General features: G+C 36.5%; 1 protein-coding gene across 2 annotated transcripts in view; it reads right to left on the minus strand.

Annotated features, from left to right (window-relative positions):
- The window catches only part of klhdc3 (kelch domain containing 3), a 31,427-nt gene continuing 8,681 nt past the window's right edge, over positions 1-22,746 (minus strand). Inside the window, exons 8-11 of one of the 2 annotated variants that reach the window (XM_055029702.1) lie at positions 22,302-22,410; positions 7,832-7,905; positions 5,296-5,374; positions 1-3,095 (exon numbers count right to left, since the gene is read on the minus strand). In XM_055029702.1, the coding sequence (XP_054885677.1) occupies positions 3,029-3,095; positions 5,296-5,374; positions 7,832-7,905; positions 22,302-22,410 (329 nt within the window). In that variant the 3' untranslated portion in view covers positions 1-3,028. Of the gene's footprint in view, positions 3,096-5,295; positions 5,375-7,831; positions 7,906-14,670; positions 14,813-22,301; positions 22,411-22,746 lie in introns of those variants that run through there. The other variant, XM_055029703.1, reaches the window with a different exon arrangement.

Below are 22,746 nucleotides of genomic sequence, written 5' to 3' on the forward strand. Positions count from 1 at the left end.
TTCAAGTGTTTTCAATTTATTATTTATACACTTATAAAGCATATTGCACAGGAGGTCCTGCCAGCCCTCACCACACAAGGAATCCCCTTTTAAAACATTGTGAAAAATAAAAACAGAATAAAGAGCCTATATAGTAGTAAAAGGAACCTAAACACACTCCTTCATACTTTGTTCATTTATCCAGCTCATATTGAAGCTGTCAGGTTCAACAAATACCACAAGAGGAGAATTAGAAACTGCTTTTCCTGGATTGCAAGTGAAACCCTAGCATGTTTCTGAGCATTATATGAGGGATTTATATTATTATTTTCTTTTGCCTCTGTTGTTATTTAGTATTTACTTCTTTCAAAAGGACTAACATTATGATCATTCAAAATCTTCAAAGGCAACAAGCTTTCAAATTTAAATTACTTTCACACTATATTTAGACAAAAACGAAATCTCAGTTTTGCGTTTTATTTTTCAGTACGTGAAAAAAATAAAATAGGCTTAAATGTGATTTTATTGTATTATCATTTGTATTATCCTCTAAGGAAATCTGTTAAGTGTACATGTGTGTAGTGCAAGGGGTGTCGGACTTGCTGGGTCACATTGGCACTGCTGGTCTGTAAAGAAAAGTCTGAACTGGTTTGTGTAGGTTAACGTTAAAAACTCTCAAGTCTACCTTGGCAAAAAAGCAGTTTCTCATCTCTATAAGGCCAGACGTGCCACATTTGGCGATAGTGCAGAAACCTAACTGACTGACTAAGCTGCAGTTACAGACTGTTTTACTCTGTTGTGTAAACATTTAAAATGGTGTTAAATCCTGACATTCGGGATTCAGAGCCTTGAAAAGTTTCCCTGCATCCGTCAAATGACACTGCGAGCTAAATTTTATGTGTAAGCTTTAATATAAATAAATCCTTCATGACAGAAGCTTAATGTGATACTGAACATATAGATTGTTAACTAAATTACGAGTGGCACACATATTGGTCACCCTGTGGTCAGTTTTTTTTAATCAACATTTCATCTTCTATTATGTTTAAAGATAGTTGAAGCAGATGACTCCTCTTTTTCACATCACCTTTCTATAAGGTCAGTAAAAGAGGTTGATTTTTTCACAATTTTGAATCATCATTCACAGATTTTACTTTCTGGTAAGGTATGTAATCTTCTGATGCCATGAACTCTGATGAGGCTCTCAGAGCATTTGGAGGAAACAAATTTACCACCATAATTTACAATTAGCAAAAGGGGATTTTCAACATAAATTAATCTCTTAATGCCAAACACAAATGGAGCTTTTATTGCAGATAAGCTCGACGTTTCAAAGCCCATGTTCATGTTTGTGATGGTGTGATGGAAAATAATCTTTTATTGGAATCACTTACAAATAATGTTTAAAATTTTTATATCTGTGCATATTGATAAAATGATATGATCCTTGCCCAGCCAGGAGGCCAGAGGCTAAAGGAAACAAGCTGAACACAAAGGTCCAATAATTGTGCCACCCGTAATTTTGTTAAAAACAATTATTTCTTAAAACATTATGTTTTTTTAATTCCTGCTGACTAAATGCACTCAAATTTAAAAAATGATCTAATGAAAAGTTTCAGTGAGAAATTAATGTGCTGCAGTAAAAAACACATTTATTGTTGTTTTTTAGGGCACCGAGAGATGTAGCTGCCACTGCAGGAGCAAACTGATGTTAATACTGAAAGCTAAGACAGGTTTGGTCCCTAAGGAAGGGCAGAGGATCTGATTTGAAAACATGAGAAAAAGAGAATAATTCTTCCAGATTCTGACCAAAACAATTAATCATTTTCAGATTTGACGGAAAGATGCGACTTCCTGGATCTACCGATCATGAGGCTCAAAAGCGAAAATGAAATTTCTGAGTATGATGTTTAAACTGCACCCTGCCTCCACATACTCGCTGCTGAGGGTTAAAAACGTTATGCTGGAGAAACAACAACCAGCAGGAAGAAACGGGCCGCAACGAGGCACGGAAGCGATGAGAGACGATGCAACACAGTTTGTCTTGGTCTTACTTTTGAGACGTGTCAACAAAATCTGAAATAAATTAGACTTTGTTACCACAGCCTATTTTTTTCTTAAATGAAAAAAATGTTTTCCTCACGCTGCGCACACAAACATTTTTGTTGATTTTGATCTGCTTAATAAATGAACCAATTTGAAAGCTGAGGGATTGTCTACAAACAAAATGCATTCATGAGAGAATCTCTAACGCACACACAGAATGTGTATTTGTGAGATAAATGATTTTTTTCTGCATTTGATATTGAAATCTTCTGAAGATAGAGTAACGCAGCAGGTTGGTCACACTTCTTTGCAACATTTCTTTCTTTTTTCTGGGGACTAGCAGGTGTCGAATGTACAGGAGGTGTCAAAGACCCAATGAGAAATACTTTAGAGGGAGGTAGATGCCCTTGATTATTTTACAGCTTTCTCTAGCTGTCTGTCATTTAGGAGCCATTTCAGAGCAGCAGGGAGGCTTTCATGTTGTGGTGAAACAAGTAAACCACTTAGACTTTCTGCAAGCAAAAGACTTGTGGATTGCAGTCCTGAATACTCTCTGTCCTTTACTGAATGTGAGCCAGTCTCTTCAAATCTGCAGCTGAAGGTTTGTTTCTTCAAGGCGTTTGACATCTTTAACGGTCGCTCGCGCTCAAGAGCCTTTGGCTGAAATTCTCGTCGATTCCTGTGCTTAAGATTAGAAGTTGCATGTCTATGATTATCATAGGCTGATTGGGTTCCTAGAGAGGCTAGAAAGAAGAGAAAAATCTGAACAAACGTCATCGCCCACGAGTGTCGAGGATTAAAATACATCCTTAGGCAGGGCAAGGCCCTCCTGTCCGCTGAAGTCTTATGCCAGGACAGTTTGGTCATTGATGAGTTTTCAGTTGAAGAATGTGGAAGATGAATCCAAAGCAGTCCTCTGAGTTCAGTCGACCAGGATGATTTCAAAATAACAAGTTCAGCTTTTCTGAAACAGCGTCCAAGTTCTGTTTCATCTGCAGCTGCATCAACCATGCGAGGAGAAGATGGGTCTGCTGATGTTGCTGTTGGTCGTCATGGCTGCCAGTTCCCATCTGATTTTAACAAAAGGAAGAAAAAAATGTGTCAACATTTTTTTAGATATGATCTTTCTGCTGAATCTGAGTAACTGTAACTGTTTAAATGTTATTTATGATAATCATAACATTCGGTGTAAAACTCCTGTATTTTTTTTTTTTTTTTGCATTTCTACCTGAGAATTTTGATTTTATTTCCCTTGTTTAGGTTTGAAATGCATTTTTAATGTTGAAATTCAAGATAAATTTTAAGAATGTTTAATTTTTTTTAAGTAATAAAAAGACACTCAAACCTCACGTCATTTCTTCAAATCTAGGATGACAACTTTGTTTACACAAACTTCATAATCTATTTAAATGTTTTTTTTCTGTTGTTTTTTTTTTTGGACATTTAAAATGGCTTCCAGTTTCAGTGTTAAATGTTCATTAAAATTTAATGTTTATTAATCATCTTTGAGAATGGGTTCTTGCATTATTATGCCTTTTTCCATTTTAATGCTGCGAAATTGTCTTAAAAACAACAATGTTATTGTTTATCGCAATGTCTTCTGGGACAATATATTGTCCAGTAAAATTTGTTGGGATTTTTATTCCAAAACTGACACTTTTCATACTTTATCATGTTTTACTACACTCCTATATATAATTTTTCTACTTCCTCCAGACTGCACAGGGACTGCTCTAACAAATCTGAACAAGAACTAACAAAAAATATATACATATTTATTCAGAAACATAGAGAAAGTTGCAGACGCCCTGCTGTGCGCCGTCCCCATCACCTCCTCTAACTTGTCTGAATAAAGAGGCAGGCTGTAGAAAAGACGGACCGTAACGTGAGCATGAGGAGCGGGAGCTGCAAACAGGGTCCAGTGGTGACCTGATGACAGGTCAGAGGTTGAGCTGCAGATTGTTATCACTGGCTCTGGTTTCACACTCACTCCCTCTCAACTGCTTTGTTCGTTTTTTTGTTGTGAGCACGTGTGTTTAAGAGAGGAGCTGGGGACGCCACCGAGATGCAAAAGGGAGTTAACCATAGTCTTGTGACCCCAGCTGGAAACCCCTCCAAGGGTTAAAAACACAAATGCAAACACCAAGGCTGGGAGCGTGCAAGGTGGCAGTGATGATGCAAAAGAAATGAGAGGTTAAGAGGAGTAATTAGTATCAGGTTCCAACAGACAAACGTGCAAAAAAAAAGAAAAAAAATATTCGAAGGAGGCCAAAGTTTTAGACACACTTGCTTCAAAAGTGCAAGTTATTCATTACTTCTTTTTACGCAAAACAATTTCAAGAAGTTGACAGTGTTTGTAGAAAGTGATAGAAAAAGGCTCGATATGGAAGAGAGGTTGGTTAGAAATTATGAAAAGATTGACTTTTTCTATAGGATTAGATTTTCTCAACAAACTGGGCCCACTTTGTTTTACTAATGAGATCAGATTTTGTTGAGTGATATCATCTTGTCCTGTGAACTTTTATGGTGTTTTTATTTTTCCCTCTAATCTGTTGAAAAGATCCTGTTAGAGTAGATTGAAAATACAATGAGAACTGGGACATAAAAAACAGTTAAAGCTGTTTGTTTTCCCTTCTGCAAAGTGTAATTTTGCAATGCTCACAAAAAAATAAATAAAAAAGGGTATTGCATAAAAAAAGAATAATTGCTTTCTTGTTAAGCTATATTGTTGCACTGTTTTTTTTATTTTGTTGTAAATAAATTGATAGAATGAATCGAGTACTTTTACTGAAGGTTTTTATTTTGTGATCCAAACTGACAAAAGGTCAGCTTGGATCTGACTAACCTAATCTGATCTAATAACACATATACTGTGTTATTAGGTTTTAATGTGTTATTAAAATCTAATAGCACATTTATTCCTGAGTAAGTTTACCGGTTTCTGCTTTTATTCTGCCGGACAATGAGGCGGCGTCCATGCGATGTAAACGGGCACAAGGTCCAGATGAAATACGTCACAGTCTACGTTGACGTTTCTTCATGATTATTTGATTCTTTTATAAAACAAACTTTTCTGCTATTAGCTGAGGTATAATTACATGTAAAATGTACATTAGTAGGCCACTAGCTGAATGAAGGATAATGAGTTATAATTTGCCTTTTTGATAAATAACCTTATTACTGAGAGTGACAAGAATAATACAAACAGGACATAAAATGTGTGGGTTCTGTGACAAAACAGCATTAACGAGAGGAGGATGCATCTCTGACCTGATATCATGTGGGAGTCCTGACTGCTCCAGACTGTACTGAATAACAGCTAATTTGCATAATGTCTTCAAATTAGGGCCTGCAAAAAAACAGAAAGTGAAGTGAGTCAGAGCAACTAATTATATTCATGATACAAATATACATCAATAAATATATCAACCTGACACTGCAATACAGCTAAGATCCATAGATTTCTTCTCTATGGTGTAAAATCATCCTGAAGTGGTTGGAAAGCAGGTCACAGTCAGAAACAAAACAACGACATTTACATACGAGGGAAGTGACGCAAGTGTCAACTCATCTTGTTACAAACCTGCGTTCTAAATTTACCTACAAACTTCCTCTTAGTGTCGCCGTCATGGCTGTTTGGCCATATGCTCACTGATGAGCAGTGTGAGGAGGACACACGTGACTGGCGCTGGGACACGTATGGCACAGGGGATGCCACCGGGTACAGCCGGTCCCTGTGCAAGCCCACCCACACGAAGCCAAACTGTGACCAGAAAGCTCTGCAGGCCCGTCCCAAGCAGGCAGGATGCATGACTATATTTGGGTGTCTGTGAGGCGGAAGTGCCCACTGAGAAAGACCAGTGAGAAATGAAGCAGTGGAGTGAAGACGAGTTGTTATAGGGTTTAATGTTTTTTTTTTGTTTCTTTGGCATGGTCAAAAAATTGAACTTTTAAAGCTCCATAGCTATAAATTGTTTATCCACTGTACAACTATGGTTAAAAGTTTACATACACTTCTCTTGGGAAATGATTTTCAAAATATTTTCTGTTTTTTATTCATGATGGAATGATCCTATAATAAACAACTTTAATAAAATTTGCTCAATCAAAATCAACCCAAACCACATTTTTTTGAAGCTATCACAAGTAGAGCTCAAACAATAAGGCGGATTAATCGTGATGAATCAATTATAAAAAATATTCTGCAACTAATTTAGTGATAGATTAATCGTCAACCGGAGTATATGGACTAAAGAAAAGGTGCATTGAGCACTAGTTAAGCCAAAACTGAACAAAAATAGAAACATTTTCAAAATATTTCATAGATTAATTGATACCTAAAATAAATAGTTGCAACCCTAATCACAAGTGTTGGAGAAATTGTGATATTATTAATCAATTATTTGTTATTCTCATTGATCTTTATAATGTATATTTATTTTATGCTTTCCTTTAAGTTAATCTCATTATAGAATTAAGAATGTTTCTTGTATTGTTAATTTACTCTGATTCCTTTCTCAGAAGGCCTCACTGACAGAGAGCAGAAACAAAATCTTCCTGCAGGTTTACCTCTTGGTGAAGAGCTCTGCTTTCGGTTGAGTTGCTGGCCTCCAATAAAACCATCATTGATCACTACATATTTTATTAATCTTTGTGCCTGGAAGGAGATTATCTAGTGCAGAATGATTGTGTGTTAGTTAGTGAATAACATTTGACGCTGTAGCTGTTTGCCCCCTCCCTTTAGAGCTACAGCGTCCTTGTGATTAGGGATCCTAGAAATAATAAAAAGAGAGGAGCAGACAAAATATGCTTCAGAGCGGTAGGAGATTGTAACTGAAGCACATCTCTGTCCGTTCTCCTCGCGAGTGAAAAAGAATCTAACTCTTTTGTCTTTTCTGTCTTTGTTAATGTATGTTTAACAGGTGTTAACCCTAACAACAAGCCTCTTTCATGATTCTGGGTGGATTCTAGATGACTTTTCTTGGTAGAATTAATTTAAAATTGTTGGTTTTTAAACAGAACCCAGAGCTTTCTTGACAGTGTTAAGGCTGAAACCTTGAAAAAGCCAGGAATGCAGGTGACACCTTCAGAACTAGCATCAGTGTGAAGCATAGCGGTGGCAACATCATGCTGTGGGGGTTATTATACTACCAGTTCTACAACTGCATAGCGTAAAGCAGACAGCTATCCACAAATTCCACAAATTTCTTACATTAAAACCTAAACCTCATGAAAAGTTTTGGACTGCACTTAAAACATTGTGAAGCTTTCAGCCAGAATTAAACTTGTTGCTAGATTTGAAAAGTGTGTGGTAGAGGTGCAGTTTGATAGAGGACATCCAACTAAATATAAACTGGACTCTTTGCATATATTTGCGTTTCTAAGTGTAGCTTTGAGCCTTTGGGAAATAGAGAAAATCTACAGTTAATTAAAACTTGTCTATTCAGTTCCTGTTTTCAAATTTTGGTGAACTTGCGGAATTTAATCATTTACCAATGAAACATTTCAAATAAATAATTAAAAGGTGCAAAATAAATGTGACCTTTATGATCTTACAGTGAGTTTGAACTGTTAATTAGTTTGTGTTTTAGAGTTTGCGTTGTGTTCTCTTCTCCATCACATCTCATATTGATTGCATGTAACAGTTCCTGAACATCTGTGGTTTTAACAAAAACAAACTTTAAAAGAAAAACAGTATTAGTATCTCTCCAAGTTTACTGAACGTGTTTGAAGTGTTCAAGATAGAAAAGACATTTTTAACAAGTGGTGGTAAGAAAGAAAGCAAAAGAACAACAGGAATACTCACTGAAGTCTAAGATGTACAAGTCTGAATGATCCATGAGGTTAAACTCATCCCCCATCCCTTGCTCTGGGCAGGGGCTGTCAAAAAGAACAAAAACAATCAGACTTAGGTTAGAGCGAGCCCTCACACTTCCTGCTCTCATAATCGGGATCCAAACGGATTCCCATGATGTTTTTCACTCCATACTCTCTAATGGAGCCATTGATAGGACTCGAAACCAGCAGTATCTCATCTGCTATCTTCATTCTGTTGCTTAATTCTGAGCTTTTTAATCAGGGACTCTCAGATTTTTGCCAATAAGCAGGACCGGCCGCATTGCTCTCCTTATCATGGACATTCGTGATTTAAGCCCACAGGAAGTGGAGCACTACACTGAGACGGCAGGCTGGCCAGAGCTGATAGACTCCCAGACCTGTGCAGTCGATGATATCACTGCACATCTGTTTCCTGCAACAGGCACGCACACACACACATACACATGCACACACGCACGTGCACACACACCTGAGACCCACCTGAACCACCACAGTCTAAGAAAGAAAACTATGCCAAATTCTAACTATCCAGGCATTATTTTAAACAATTAATAATAATGAAAAACATGACCAAGTAGAACGATCCTTTATAAAACAAAACATTACTGTAATAAATACCCTGGAGCCAAAGGGCGTTAATCTTTTAGGAGTGATTTATTTTCTAAAGGCAGAGTTTTATATGTACGAGATCCCCATAACTGTTTTACAGACACAATAACAATGCACAGAGATCTGTCTAAATAAGATGATTAAATTTCTCTTGACACTTTTACACAACCCAAAGGAGGCATTCAGCCAGAGCTGTGCCATCACCAAACATTTAGGAGACCATAAATATGGATTACTCTGATCTAAACAGCCACGATCAGTCACTCCAGAAACTTTACACCACATTACAAAAGCTTTTACTGAACCTTTGGGTTTTAGATTAAAGCATATTCATCCCCTAAGTAAAGTCCAGAAATTGAGGCAGTTGAAAATGTTTGGAAGAGTTTGTGAACTAATGCTCATAGAAGCTCCCCATCCAGTTTAAAAGGGCATGAGGTACTTTGCCGTATCATCGACAGGTAAAATCACTGAGAAAGATGTTTTTATAAAGTACTGACTCAGGGTGTTGAATGTAAATACAATAAGATGTCAGTATTTTTATTTGTAAAAAAAAAAAAAAAAACAGAAATAAAACCATCTCAATAAAATTCATTGATATTTGTGAGATGTAGTAATTTTTAAGGAGTATGAATATTTTTATTTTTCAAGTCAATAGAAAAGAAATTAAGAAGCACTCTCGATATATGGTACCACTTCAAATTATTGTCAATTTTCTATTTTTTGTCATTTCTTTTAAAAACAATTGGTTTCCAGCAGCACACCCTCCCTTCCTCTATCTTTTTACCCATCAATCTCTACTCTCTTCTCCATCACATCTCCCTCTCGCAGCGTGTTCAGGATGTTGTAAGGGTTTTACGTTGCTAATCTTCCCTAAACAAACAAGGTGGCGGACTTAAGAAGTCCAGGAGAGGTGCTGAGCACGAGCGCCGTCGTCCCATGGGTCCAGATGGGGAAATCATTACAGCCCCCTGCCCTCAAGAAGTGACCTGGCCTCTGCACTTTAGAAGAACACCCCGAGTAGAAACATTACTCAGGTCTTTAAATATAATTTTACTAGCGAGCTCAATGCAAAAATTAGCCAGCAATAAATTAGAAAGGGGCAAGGATAACAATAAATATGAGGTATTAATAATGGGCAGTGATGAACAAAACTTTCATGATGATCACAACATAAACTTTTTTTTTTTTGTTTGTTTTGCACCTTGTCAGGCAAAACAGTGGTGAATTCATCCTGGACAGTGCGTCAGTCCAACACAGAAACTCACACACTTAAAGGCAATTAGAGAGTTCAATTAACGTACCATGCATCTGGACAGCAGGAGGAAGCTGGCCATGCTGCCTGAGAAGGATGAATGGTTTTCACAAGGTTTAGAAATTAAAAGCTTAAAAGTATGGCAATCATTCAGACTTAGTCGCCTAACCATTGTAGAATCATTATTTGCTGTAATTGCAGTTTATAGTCTTCAGGGTTATACCTCTACCAACTTTGCAAATCTCTAGACTAAAATTTAACCCTTTTCTTGTATGAAAAACAGTACAACCTCAGTCAGATTTGTTTATGTTTGTAAACATAAAATTTTCAGTGATGCCCTAAATTTGTAACAGGATTTACATGTCAGCTTTAACAGGACCATTTTAACACATGAACATGCTTTGATCTGAACCACTGCAGCTCTGGCTTTTCATTTGCTGGAAGGTGAACCTTTGTCCAGAATCAAATCTTTAGCAACCTCTAACTGGTTTTCTGTCAGGATTTTTTTGTATTTCGCTCCATCAGTGTTTCCATCTACGCTGATGAGCTTCATTGTATCTTCTGCAGAAAAGCTGCCACCACCACATTTCACCATATGGATGGTGCAAAGTGAGTTTTCTTTCTCATGTAGGTCAAAATGTTCATGTTCTCTTCTGACCAGATGCTGTTGTATCACATCTCCTGATAATGGAGTGAACAGTAAAACGTTCAAACAACTGAATATTATTTTATAACTTAGCCCTGCTTTAAACTTCTCCACAATGTTCTTCCTGACTTGTCTGCTGTGTTCACTCATATTCTCCAACAAACCTCTGAGGCTTTCAGAGAACAGCTGGATTTATCCTGAGATTACAATTATACACAATTAGTTAAGTGACTTTAGTGATTAAGTACTTGAAAGAGATATAAATTAGAAAGTTTCATAAACTGGCTTAATAGAAATATATTCTTTTTTTCTTTTGTTTATTTTGTTGAAACAGGTTTTCTTTAAAAATGTGGAGATCTTTGGTTTCAAGTGGCTTTTACGCATGATGCAGGTTATACAGAAACTACTAAGTGGAGTTTGTTAGATTTTTTGACAGGACAAGCAATATTTTTGATTTATGTTAGGAGAAATGAGATGAACAATGTTGCAGAGGAAAAAGTTTACAACATTCACTTTAATGGTTAAAAGCTGAGTTTTTTTTTATTATTATTACTTTTACAGATTAATATTGTGACAGTTTTCCACTCAGTGGTGTTTTAAAAATATGTGTTCTGTGGCTGGAAGGTTAGTTTTTAACATTTTTATGTGAAAATTCCATGTTACATTGTATATTTATTAATGAATGTGATTTTTTTTCTTAGAAACTCTAACAAAAGACGTTTAAGTTATTCATTGTCATATGAAACCATGCACAAAAATGTAAGGGGTGTGAAAACCTTTCCAAGACACTGTCCTGGGGTTCCAAGCATTGCATCAAAGCTCTTTGGCAACTGAGATATTCCACACATGGATATCACAATAGCACCTGCCAGAAAACGAATATCTGTATCTGAAAAGCACAGCTCAGTAACTGTGGACTACTGTGCAGACTCACTCAGAAGAGACAGTTCAGGTTGAAGATGCTGACATGTGAAGCGGAGCAGATAAGACGATGTTTGAATAGCAGTAATAGTGTTAACAAGTAAGCTGAAGATTGCATCCTCCTAGATAAAAGTTTCTCGCTTGCTCTTGGATATTGTCAGCCTGGGTGTGAAATTTAGCAGCGCATCAGGGGATGTTAATACTTTATTGGTCACCACAAAAAGGAACAGAATGAACTGAACCGTAAAGGCAGAAGAAAGAGCAGGGGGTGACGGCAGACGAATGATGGACTGGCGGTATTAAGAAGTCACAGCGTACAACTTTATGTGGCATCCTGGTGTTTGACGGGCCACTTTGTTACTTGATCAGCAAAGTATCAGTGTGTGTGAAAGTGTTCCTCCCCCCGCAGTGGCAGTGGTTCCCAGTCTGAATGAGGCCTGAGTGATGCTGCTCCCCCCACTAAAACAACACCGGTTGCTATTTCAAACAACACTCAGTGAGGGCGTCTAATCATCTAATTGCCAGCCCCTTGCACTGCCTACTCCACCTAATTACCTTCTAAACCAAGGCCTTGAAACTGCAGAAGACAGAGCTAAACTAGCATCCTGAAACCTAAAACAGACAAGGAAACAAATCTTGGAAGAAAAAGGAATGATCAGTAAAATTAAAAATAACTTTCAGAGACTGTAAAAAGGCAGACACAGTGGTAAAACTGAGATTTGTTCTGTGTTCTTCAGATGTAGAACCTGTCCTTTTCTAACAATGTTTTTACTGTCTTCATTGGCCATATCCTCATTCTTGGACTGATATGATCTGCATCCTTTTCCTTTCTCTCCTTTCCACTGAACTTTTCTTTTTCAGAACCCCCTTAACCCACAGGAACTCATCACACACAACAACTTCCTGCAAAGCATCTTATCAGGACAGCCAGATGGACCTTCGAATTATTTCACAACCTCTACGGTAGTTTTGTTAATACATTCAAGTACTGAAAAAGGTTGTGGTCTGAAAATAATTCTCTCCCTTTGACATTTACATTGGTGTGTATATTTGTGAAAAGCCAGGTCTGCCATGTTTCTTTCTCAAAAGGAAGTAAGATGTTTCTTTTCTTCAAGTCCATCAACCAGGACACCGGGGGCCATTTGGATAACCACATGACTATAAATATGCATCAACAAAAGACATTCCTAACCTTCCAACAGGACTAAAAAAAGCACAAGTTTTTATATAAAATTTTGAAACGATAGCATCTATAAGCAGGAAATGGATTTCTTAACATCGACAATGACACCAGCCAGAGGTAGGAATAATCTGGGATTTAAATTTTCCTAATTGAAACCAACATTGTAAATTATCACAGATTGATAGATTAATCACTGAGACCCCATGTCTTCCAGGGCTATCAGTGCCCCTCCTGGGTCGTGGCTGGACAGTGGATTAGGAGCTCTAGCTGTCAAGACCTAAACCCCATGCAGAGATTGAGACACAAACTACATCAGTCCTGCAGGGAGAGACGCCTGACTTTAGATTAGACAAAGGGGACCCCGGCCCCAAACAAGCACTTATCTCCAGTTTCAGCCACTGTGGACGAAGGCAGCTGGGTTTAAGGGTGATGCTGAAACACAGGACTCACTGGTACAAATAATAATGGTAACACTAGAAGATGATGAAATTTAAATGGGGTTTGTCAAAGTGTGCATGTTGTTTGTAACCCAGTGTTCAGATGCTAAAAATTAGCTAAAGTAAGCTACAATGTACTTAATAGCATGTGGAGAGTCACAAGCATGTTCAGTAACATGGACTTACTCCATTCAGTAAATTGAAATTAGTATATAAACTAAAATTTGCCAAAATGCTAATGATAGGCAAAATGCTCCCAAAGGCATGTGGTATATCACATGCCATAATAATTATTATTACTATTCTAGTATTGTATTCTCATGCTACTATTCACTGGAACTAAAAGTACACTGCGTCAAGTCATAATGGCTGTTATCTGGCGTCATGTGAAAAGGATCTATTAGTATTTAAAAGAGCAGAAGAAATCTTATGTTTTTTGAACAGTTACAATATTTGTTGTTAACCTTTTGCTGAGAGATGGAGCACATTTTCTGGTAAACAAGTGCCACAAAGTAAAGGTAAAAATCAGAACGCAGTGCATTAACATTAGCACAAACATTAGCAGCAACTACTGCCCACATTAGCAGTAGCCTTTTTCCTAAAATAAGCTTTTAGCTATTATTTTATTTATTAACCATAATTTGCAAACTGAATGGAGGACATCAATGTAAGACAATACTAGAAAATTTAGCCTGCCAACATGTGCCTGTCAGTTGGAACGGTTAGGATTCATCCATATTAAGTTTATGCATTACAACTGTTCATAAAATCTTCTTTACGAAAAGTGTCTCCTTTCATTCACGCAGCTTCACTCAGTTGACTCTGCATTGCAGACTACAAGCTCTTGCTCTGTTGTGAGAGAGATGAATGAAGGAGGGAAAAAAGCTTTTTGCCTGTGAAGAGACAGACATGTTCTCAAAAATATAAGTCTTTATAGTTTCACAGCAGCTGTATTCTAAGATATACACAAATAGCAACACACCTAAAACTTAAAGAAATGGGAGTAGAGGTATTTTAAGCTGAATAAAAAATAAGACTACTATGTTTCCAACTCAGAGGGGAAAATAATATTGTTAGCAATAAGGAAGGATTAACCTGAAGCAATAAAAGGTGGATGTAATAACATAGGCCTGACATAATAACACATTTTTCTGGAAGACAAATTGTCCCTGTAATTATTGGAATAGATGATGATAAAGTTGTTTTGATATCAGTTGTAAGGAACACTAAGTACTGGAACTGGAAAATATTTTAAATATTCAAAATACAACCAAAAACAACAAATAAAATATATTAAAAAACCCACACTACCAAAACTGTAAATAAAATGGATTTTGATATTTGTAAACAAACTTGCTCTTCAAATTAGAAAAAAATTCTAGTCATCAGAATGGAAATTATTGAGCTCATTTTAATTAATCGTTATATTAATTAATTAGTTGGTTATTGCAATAGGCTTAACTGTACAATAAGTGTTTTTTTGAGAAAGAGTCTTGCTGCTATAAATTGGATTTCTTTCTTTTAATAAGGCAAACATGCTACAAATAACTGCACAGTTATTTCTACAAAAAGTTTAGTTTGTTGTTGAGTTAGCAGTTATTCAAAAACAGACTGTCTTTTTTAAACAAATCGATTTATGACAGCGTCACAAAGATTCACCTTTTCAAGCTGTTTATTTGAGCTGCAGCCTAACACCCAGCCCGATGACACCCTAATATACACAGAGCGCCAGCAGGTTAAGGAGGGTTACAATGCAGATGAAATACCATCATGAGCTTTGTCTTTGAAGAGTAAATCACAGTGTTGCTGCGCCGCCCCAGGGTCTTGTCTCGCCACGCGCGAGATGCCCCACATCCTGCGGGGGTCGCCTTCACTGTTTGACAGGTTTTATCTGGGGCATACTAACACACACAGGCACACGCACAAAGACAATTAATAAAAGGAAACTTCTGGAGCTTACCCTTTGACACTATAGCCAAAAGATGACAGTTAGTGTTGGTTTGAAATTGATGGTGTGTTGACAGGCATGTATTGGTGCAAACAAGGAGATGTAGTTCTTACTTTTATGATACAAAAAAATAATAATAATTAAATTTAGGATTTCCACAGCAATGTCTTACTAGTAAAATTCTTTGCCTCATTTAGCGTCAACAAGCCACACCTCACAGAGTAACAGCTGCTCTCTGATAAACCACAATATGTCCCAACAGGAGGTATCAAAGCTCCAGATTCCTGACCTACATGAACTGCTGAACAAAACGGCTGCACTCTGTAGGACATTCCTACCTCCACAACTTTCAGTTTTGTAATGACCCGTTAAATTCTCCTGAGATTAAATATCATGGAGAGATTTTTGTGGATTAAAGTGGGTGGTTTTGTTTTGGCTACCAGTGAGATTACCAGCAGTGTGGTCTCTCCCATGCTCAGCGTTAAGAGTGGACACACACTTGCAAATTCTTTCTTACAATCATAATCATAAAGCTTTAATTGTCATTGTACAAAAGTACAACAAAATAAACATTTTTTATTTTATTTTATTTTTCACTAGGATTTTATGTGACATTCTGTTACAAAATAGTGCATAACTGTAATGGTTACTAGATTAATTTTGCAATTACAGCTGCAAATCAGTGAGGGTATCTCTGTAGTTTATTTATAGATCTACCTCTATTTTACTTTCCAAAAGTAGCCTTAGCTTAGCCAGAATGAACTGAGAGCAAGAGTGACCCTCAATTTTAAAATCTTAACGAGATTTATGTCTTTATTTAGACTACAGCCCTTTACAGCCTGTATCATGAGCTCAATCCAATTGGCTGAATTGGGTAGAGCCAATTGAAATGCATTTTTATATCTAGGACTGCTAATTGGCACAATTCATTTTTTCATCAAACCTTACCATCTTCCCAGCAGAATCCACCATATTTCATCTTTAAACACAGAAGTGGCAAAACTTAAGTGTGAGACACCGGAGAACCAAATTTTAATTTTCAATTGACATTTTGGATTTTATTTGTGGGAGTAAAGAAGGAAAGGGCCTGAAAAGAAATCCATGCCATATTTTTCAGACTTATTTTCTAAAAAAGAAACTTAATCCATGTATCAAGAATTGGAAACTATCTTGCATTTTTATACTGCTTCACAATAATCTGTTTGGGTTGATCTATCACATAAAAACTAATTAGAACTTCAGGAACACGTTAGATTAAGAAAATGACAATTAACAGACCGATGTATTTCTGATTATGCTCTTTATCAGAGACATAAAGGCCACAAGTCACAATGAGTGGCTTAAAATAAAATATTGAAAATCTTTTCACACTCATGTAATGTAGCACTATCCAAATAAAAACTGATTTACTTTGACTGATAAAATAAAATTTCAGCAAAGGTTGGCCGGATTTGGCCCACAAATCTTGAGTTTGTCGCATGTTTTAAAGAATGCGAATATTTTGGGAATGCACTGTGTACATCCACTGAAAATAGAAATGATATTAATTGAACAGACTAGCAGATTGACTTGAGTTGAGAAAGAATCATTAAAAAAAGATCATTTATAATTGAAGCATCTAAAGTTAGAAGTGTCGTCAGCATGCTTTTGATGTAAGTTAGTGACTGCCGACTTCTAAATGGAAGAAATGTAGTAAAACTGGCACAGCAAACCAAGCATGTGGGTGTGTGCGTGCACCCTGCTGACGTAAGGTGATGAGGGGAGCTGAGTCATTGAGTCATGTGAGTAGATGAAGAAAAAAACAGCTAAAATAAAGAGGCACCAGAAAAGAGAAAGAATGATGGATTTGAGTTGTCAGACTGGTTGTATACAAAAACAGGCCAAAAATCTGCAGATTTCACTAAAACACTGAACAAATTTCTGAACAGATTTTACTGAACAAATTAGAGCTAAATAAAAGGCAACAGAAGAGAACTGTTAGATTTAATCAGATTTATCATTATTGTTATTTAGATATTAAGCAGGAGTTTAATATTACAATGAAAGAAAGGTATTATAACACAGCATCAACTGCTGCATCATATGAGACTCTGATTAGCTGAAATCCAGAAGTTTAACCACAAAATGCTTTTTATCTAATATCCGAACTGAGCATTTTTGCACAATTTACAGTATTTGGATTGAACATAAAGTCTTATAAAAACAGTTATTTTATGGTCTAAAAAGTACCCCAGTTTCTGTGTTTAGCTGTGTCTCTTTCATTGATAGATTCACAGTTTTCATTATAGCTGTGATTAACTGAGTATACTCTAATAAGCAGACCTCAGCCAGTGATTTTTATTTGGAAAACATAATTTAGCCCAGTTGTATGATACATTTCTTTTTTTAAACTAAATGGTTCCTTCTGCTTGCTCAAAATCAATAAACTAGAGGAATCAGCTAGGTTAGCTTACATAGAGAATATTGTACCAACTGGAAATACATAACCTAATTAAATTATGTTGCACTAAAATTCTGAATTTTGTATCGATTTGGCATGTGATTGTATGACAGGAATTTATTGGAAAGAACTGAGTTTGGAATTTTTGACAGAAAACTGGATCTTTATTTTGTAAACTGTCTTAAGATTAAATTTGTTATAAAATGTCCCTACCTAAACTTTACAAAAAAAAAAAAAAACTGTGGCTATGCCTTTCAGGATTTGCACTGGTCTTGTTTAACCTATGGATCCACAAACAGCTTCTCATTACTGCAATCAGTCGTGTGAGCAACGTCAGGTTTGATTACCAATTGCTGCTTCCATCTGCCGTATTGAATCCAAATAAGCAACAAAAATATCTCTGGAGGCATGAAAATTTTCTTCATAGGTCAGAAGAAAAAAAAAACTGCAAACAAAACAGTCGTATGCAGGTGACAGAAAAGGAAAAAAATCAAGCTGATATAATCTTGCTGTATTTTAGTACCTGAGTAACTACTGGTGCCATAAAAAAAATATTTTGCATGCTAAAAGAAAACTTCAAGACTGAGCCAGTCCTTTACTCTCTAAAAGAGACCCATTTATCACTAAAGACCATTCAGGCTTTGATGAAAGTAAAATGACTGGTCTCTACTGCCAACAGTGAAACGTATTTAGAATCCATTTAGTGAACATCGTTATCCGCTTTCCCCATAGAGGTACTGGAGGACTAGAAAGGTTTCATTTCACCCACAACTGAGATGACTTAGATACAGACATTTGGAAAAAGCCTTCAATCACAAAGTAACATTTTAGCACAGTCATTACAGTTTTTAGAGCTCTGCAAAAAATAAATGTTCTAATAGCCAGGTCGTTCACAGATCTGTGGCAAATTCCCCTTTACACATTCTGAACTGTCTGCTCCCAGCATGCCAATCTGTCATGTCCTTGTTCGCATCCTGTCCCTCATAGGATGCCCTGTTCCTACGTTTAAACTGCATCCTGATTTAGCCCAAACTGGGATTATCGTAAGCAATTAAACACAACATGATGAATGCCAACAATGACACCAGAGCTGCAGCAGGAGACCCATAATCTATGTGGCACTGCTTTCATATGCAGCTAGAATCCTTCTAAGGCGTAAAATAAAACACAAACTCTCAGGTTTTAGATCTGCATGGTGTGTGTGCTTAGTTGAAGGTCAGTGCAGGTGGAGTTGGTCATGCGTGGGGTCGCCCTTCGTGGGGCAGTGAGCAGGTCCCGGTAAATGAGTGAAACAGAGGCATTGAGGGCATATCAAATTGCACCCGGTGAGAAGAACACTCCCATAGGTCATAAATCAGCGAAAGAGCAAAATTTCGCGCCTTTCTGCGGCTCAGCAAGTCTGTTTAGACTGATGAAAGTGGCAAACAAAGGGCTGCTACTAATGCCCAGCCTGTCACTGACAAACGTTTGTCACTGACAAACGTTTGCTGAGTTATTTTAGAAAAAGTTCAAAATTCTCTCACAAAAAATTGGCAGTCGTGTTCTGTTTAACTAGAAATGAACATAGGAAAAAATAGGCTTAATAAAGATTTAGCAAACTAATATGTATAAAACTGTTCTATAATTTTACAGCATTGCCTTATGTTTCCTTTATTTTCAATAAATTTATATAGTACTTTATGTCACGCTCAAAGCAATGGTAGTATTGTATTAATTCACTCTATTGTCTAAAACTAAAGCAATGCGTTTCTTCTGACCAAATTCCTTCAAGTAAAACAAATATCATAAAGTGGGAACAAATATCAACAGAGGGGGTTCTGTTTTGCATCAGTCTGAAAGGACGACCAAGCAGGAAAACAAAATGTAGACAATAAATTTCAACACAATTTCCTTAGACAACCCTGCAAAATGAGGAGGCCCAGAAAAAACACAAGCAAAGTGTCCAGAAGATAATTCATGATTGCCCATGTGAGCATTTGTCAAGGTTGCTGAGACAAACACCCAATAACTTTTTACCCCATTTAACTGCTCTTCTGAAAAATAAACAAGACGGAGCGGAAATGGGTGATTATAAAGCCAATATATTTTCTAAGTAAGTGGTCTGTAGCGAAAACCACCTGCTATTGATGCAAATCATCCCAAGAATTAAAGAAACTAATGAAGCGTAATAGAACAACTTTCAAAGTAAAGCAGGCAAATGAGTTCAATAAGAAGCTGTTAGGGTTTGTTTGTGTGTCTAGTCTGTGCATGTGCTTATCGGACTTCCTGTGTGTAAGAGGCTTAAATGCGCTCACACAAACAAATGTGCAATTCTAGGTAAAAGAACCTGTGTGGTCAGCTTCCTTATGTGCTGGCAGGATAAAGCAATCATTTGTACAGTAACTGAAAACTACATCTTGGCAGCATTTAAAACCACAGAACATCTGCTTAGCAACAAAATCCTACGTATTAGAAATACTGCAGACAAAACAAAAGATTTTTTACAGGAATACCAGGGGTGAAGGTCTGCATATGTTAACCAAGAGTCTTAAATTGCTTGGGATTTTAAACAGGATGTTGGAGATATTCTGCGATGTTTGATTTCTTCCTCTTCACACTTCATCAGCTCAAACACACTCCCCTCTCCAGACTCGTCTCTATCTGCTCTCAACAGGAAATCATGACTCCTAAAACTCAGTCTAATCCCAGAGGAAATCCAAAACCATACAGGGGGCTTCTAATTATTTTTTTTTTCATTATTGTTTTGTGTAGCTTTCCATTTCACAGCATGTGAAAAACTAAAACTACAAGTTTGTTGTTTTTATTGTTCAGCAACAAATTTGCAGCTCATATTTATTATTCACATTTTCTAAGATATAACGTCTGGCTGCTAAAATTAAAAAATAGGAGAAATGTGTTGCTCAACATTATAGCACAAAAGTATTGATATTCTTTTCACACACTACATTAAAATCGCACAACTCTCTTAATTTTATGTGACATATCACAAACTAGTGCAAAAATATCAAGTATAAAGTAAGTGACCAGTTTTATTTTTTTAATATAAATATCAAAAGTAGCATGAAGATCCTGTGTCAAGGATTTTTTTCTGCATTGAGTTTGCAAGCTGACTCCCATAACGGTGTGAATTTCCTCCAGATTTGTTCTTTCTTTTTTGGAAAGCAGCTCCAAATCAGTCAGATCTGACTGAGAGTAGATCTGTGAACTATTGTCATTTCTTGCCACAGATTTCCAACAGGATTTCAGTTCAAACTTTAACTTGGCTATTTCAACACATGAACATACTTTGATCCAATCCAGGGGTTGGTAACTTTGACCAGATTCAGAACCAACTGAGCTACAAGTTTATGCAGCTCATCCAGTTACCATGAGGCTCTTGAATGTGGGACGGAAAACAAATACATACCATATTTTCAAATGTTTAATTGTGAAAAGAAAAAAAATAACTGTGCATCCCTTTCCTTCCACTGCTGCTGTGCCGCTATGCGCTGCTTTACGTTGGTCTACCAAATCAAATCTGAATAAACACACTTAAGTGTGTTGTAACATGAGAAAATTGAAGACATTCAAGGACTACAAACACTTCTGGAAGTCACTGTATGTGGTGAATTATAAAGCTTTGAAAGAATTCCAGCCTTTGGACCCGTTTTCAGATTCCTGCAGATGCCGGTAGACAGAGTGGAGCTCAGAAGACCTTATCCACGGCTCTCTCAGCCGTTGTTAGGTTGTCCCTGTGGGGTCTGCCTGATAACAGTAGCATTGTTGATAACACTAGCCCAGGACTCAGACAACTTTAGACCATGCCAACGCCGTAAGCTGCCTCATTAATCTGTTGGCTACTGGCCTATCACAAGTCCGTCACCAGCCCAGCGGCACCTAACCAGCTTCAAACCACTGGCTATCACTACAGTCTTACAAGCAACAAGGGGAATAATCAGCCTGCTGTCTACAGGCAGCAGACCCTCCACTTTGTTGTTCAAAAGAAACAGAGTTCCTCTTAGTCTCTGCTTGCCTTGTTAATAAAAAAACTCAGAACACTTGTTTTTTTATGTTCAAGAAAGACTCCATGTATTTATGTCTTTAGCCAAATGAAAATGTAATACAAATTCAAAACACTAAACTGTTTTTAAATTATTTCCTGGAAGAACCAGAGTTTGTTTTAATATCATTCAGGTGTGAAATAGCCTCAGTCTTCTTATTGGACTACCAAAGACACAGAAATTCAGTAATTATCGGAAATGTGAAAGTAAATCATCTTGTTTTTAGATTTAAAGAAGTACGATTTTGTAGATGTCTTCTGTGGGTTTTCTAAAAGCCCTTTTTAAGATTTTTCCCATTTTTTAGGCAAAACAAGCAAAGATAACTGACAAATATCTCTTATGTGTCTATGCATGGTATGCTACACAATTAAGGGTAGATATGATTAGCAGTTGGCAATCATATCTATATAAAAAAAATTATAAAATAAATATAACTGTTGTATTTAATGTATAAAAAAATACAATTTGACTACATGATTTGATAATATTTTTTCAGAAATTTTTGCTTTCTTGTGAAGTGCCTCAAGAAAAAATTTGCTGTGAATTGACAGGCTACCAATAAACTGACAGTAATACAAAGTTTTTACTGTAATTAAGATTTACCATAAGGTATAACATTGTTTCTCATTATAGTTTAATTAAACTTTTTAGCTTAACATGTGCAATAATTTGGTACACAATTCTCCAACTGTGGTTGTAATATTTATATTTTTTTGCATCATTGCTCATCTTTGTAAAAGCTGTTACATATATTTCCATCAATAATGTCCAAAATAAATAAATAAATGTACAACTATATGTAAAACATATGTAAAAAAAAAAAAAAAAAAAAAAAACAGTAAAAGCCTAAAAGTGTCATTAATTTTTTAAATGTATGGATAATTAACTGTTTAGAGAAGAAAACACTGGTTGGCTGATAAAATTTATAAAAATATGATACATGAGTAAGAAGATTTTCTTACCTTGTTCCTCCAAAGAGGACGATTCGATCTCCGACCATACAGCAGCACTGCCGCCTCCGTGGACACGGGCCTTTCCCCTTTGGCTCTACCTTCTTCCACAAGAATTGTTCTATTGAGTGGAAAAGCAAGAAAAAAATATCAGGTGAGCCACAACAATATAAAAGAAGAAGACTTAATAATTCTTTAAGTCAGACTCACTTACATTAAAAACATTAAAAATAAAAGTAAGCTTGGGCACATTAAATGATGATGTGCAAGATGGAAATTCTTTATCACTTCAGCTTACATGATCTAATAGTGATTTTTTTACTGCTCCTGCAGTTCATCAGCTTCCTTCATTAAAAACAATTCTCACAGTCCAACAGCAATTAAAAAGAGAAAATATCTAATCTTAAAGTGAACAATGTGCAGTGAGAAGTGTTATCTCATTTATGTTAATAAGCTT

This window comes from Poeciliopsis prolifica, unplaced genomic scaffold (genome assembly GCF_027474105.1).
Source record: "Poeciliopsis prolifica strain line A6 unplaced genomic scaffold, Auburn_PproV2 SCAFFOLD005, whole genome shotgun sequence".
NCBI lineage: Eukaryota > Metazoa > Chordata > Actinopteri > Cyprinodontiformes > Poeciliidae > Poeciliopsis > Poeciliopsis prolifica.